This window comes from Carlito syrichta, unplaced genomic scaffold (assembly GCF_000164805.1).
Source record: "Carlito syrichta isolate Samal-C Ts95f unplaced genomic scaffold, Tarsius_syrichta-2.0.1 Scaffold305263, whole genome shotgun sequence".
Lineage (NCBI taxonomy): Eukaryota > Metazoa > Chordata > Mammalia > Primates > Tarsiidae > Carlito > Carlito syrichta.
Genome location: NW_007249359.1, coordinates 224381 through 226375, shown reverse-complemented (window position 1 = coordinate 226375; position 1995 = coordinate 224381). Strand labels below are relative to the sequence as shown.

The 1995-nt window shown below is 44.5% G+C and overlaps 1 protein-coding gene across 2 annotated transcripts; it reads right to left on the bottom strand.

Annotated features, from left to right (window-relative positions):
* Positions 1–295: 295 nt before the first annotated feature.
* LOC103263791 (centromere protein W-like) lies at positions 296–562 on the bottom strand. 2 transcript variants are annotated; one of them, XM_021714143.1, is made up of 2 exons: positions 437–562; positions 334–396 (listed from the first exon to the last, which is right to left on the bottom strand). In XM_021714143.1, the coding sequence occupies exons 1-2, from the start codon at positions 560–562 to the stop codon at positions 334–336; spliced, it is 189 nt and encodes a 62-aa protein (XP_021569818.1). The 2 variants fall into 2 exon arrangements, with proteins under 2 accessions (XP_021569817.1, XP_021569818.1); XM_021714142.1 differs by having other exon boundaries at positions 296–562.
* Between the last annotated feature and the right edge of the window lie 1433 nt (positions 563–1995).

The window sequence follows — 1995 nt, the reverse complement described above, 5'->3', positions numbered from 1 at the left end:
CCCTAGAGATAAACTATGCACACACACACACATGAAAACATGGAGGGAGCCCTGTTTGCTCTATTGTGTGTAATAAGTATTATCAGAAACAGTAATGGAGAAGAAAGCCTAGTTTATTTTATTTCTCTTCATGCTAGCATTTACCTAGTTGTTCTTGTTTTATTTATTTGTGTTTTTTTAACTAGTCAATATTTTAATAATCTATAATATTAACTGATATGCAAAAATGCCTTTATGAGTTGTTACCACTGAAAATAATACATCACAGAATTTTCAAGAATGTGTTCTTTGACTTCTAACCTCTGCTCTTCTTTAGAATTGCCTTTGCTGCAGTCAATATATGCTCCTTATTAATAATTCCACACTTATTCTCACAAGTATTTGTCCTGGATTCTTCTGCTAATCCAGGAACAAACAGTAGGCAGTTCAGATGGACCAGCAAATCGCCACTCTTCTCCAGACGGAGGTGAGGCTTCCGTCGCTTGAAGACCCGCTTGAGAAAGCTGCGGGGAGCCTTCCACTTGACCCGCTTCCTCTGGGGGACTGTGGTCAAGAACGCCATACACCCCCCCAACTCAGGGACCAGCCGTCTGGGCATCCGAGGTCCTCCCCGCACACAAGCTCACAGCCACCGCGCGGCCCCTCGGACCCGCAGCAGGCCCCGAGGCCCAGGTCCAAACTTTGAATCCACCGCCCACGGCGCGCGCCCCTATTTTTCAAATTATCTTTAGATTCCACTTGTCTAGCTCTAAGAGAAAATTCATTGGTGACTTTGGAGGAGTTGGCCTTGAATTTACATATTAACTTGAGAGAACTGACACTTCTAAGAGGCTAAGTCATTCTACTCAAGAACATGGAATGTCTTTCCACTTGCTTTATCTTTCTGTTTTTTGTTTTTGTGTTGATTTCTGTTTTGTTTTCTCATAGAATAACAGTGTGCCATCCCTCTGGCACTCTCAGTCTGCTGGTGTGGGTGAGGTTGAGTCTAACCCGACAGAGGGAAAAGAGTATTGATCAGAGTGACCACATTGGGTGCAGGGAAAGATATATGTCCCAACCTGGGCCCATGAGCATCAACTTAAAAACTGTTTTTGGATCTATTAGAAAAGAAAGATACTCTCCACTGATGTTGTGAAGGTGGTAGAATATAAAAAGCTCAACTCTGGAAAGAGCCTAAAAATAAAGCCAACCCCAAGAAACAAACCAAATCAAGTGTTGGAGTAAGTCGAGTTCCTGATAATACTCTTTCCATAGCAGGATCCAGCTTTGCCTGATCCCGTATCCTGGAGACAATACATTTATTTTCCTTATTTGGGCCATTGAATTTTTATTACTCACCACAGAAAAAGGCAACATGACTCAAATAATATTTCGTACTATTTTTGAATTCCACATGGAGTAGGTCTCCACTGTCGTGGGATCATTTCTGTCTTCGACCTTGACCCCTATCATCTCGTTTCATCCAGGTCAGACTCTTGGGATGCGAAGGACATTGTGGAAATTGTCCAAGCCCTTTTCCCCTTCTAGAGTTCAGTTGTCCACACACATCACCTTCTCTGGACAAGAGGATCTTTGCTGAGGGGCACACAATTCACACTATAGTAGGAGCTTTAGCTCAGGAAGCCATTGCCTTCCCGGCCCTGGGCTGTTCCTCTTTCCTCTTGACAGTAGCGCCTCTGACATGTCCCTTTTGTCTAAACATAAAGATGGGACTCCTGGTCCTTGCTTTACAAAGCAGAGAGCCACCTTGTAACTGATTAAACACATAGGAAGGACAGAAAGGATGAACCCAGAGCTCCCATTTGCAAGCACTTTAAACGCTTTAAATATATGCAGCCCCAAGCTACAAGAGGTCGTTGGTGTACCTGCCTCATTTCACATATTCAGCAGCTTGTTGCTGAAACCACAAACGCAAAGAGCCTGCAATACCACCAATCCAGTGCCCATCTCCCAGCGGGCTGTCTCCCAGCGGGGCCCCTGCTCCCAGCATGTGGC

Bases quoted from the DNA above. Each gene is read 5' to 3' on its own strand.
- LOC103263791 (XM_021714142.1), bottom strand. From the start codon at position 562: ATGGCGTTCTTGACCACAGTCCCCCAGAGGAAGCGGGTCAAGTGGAAG.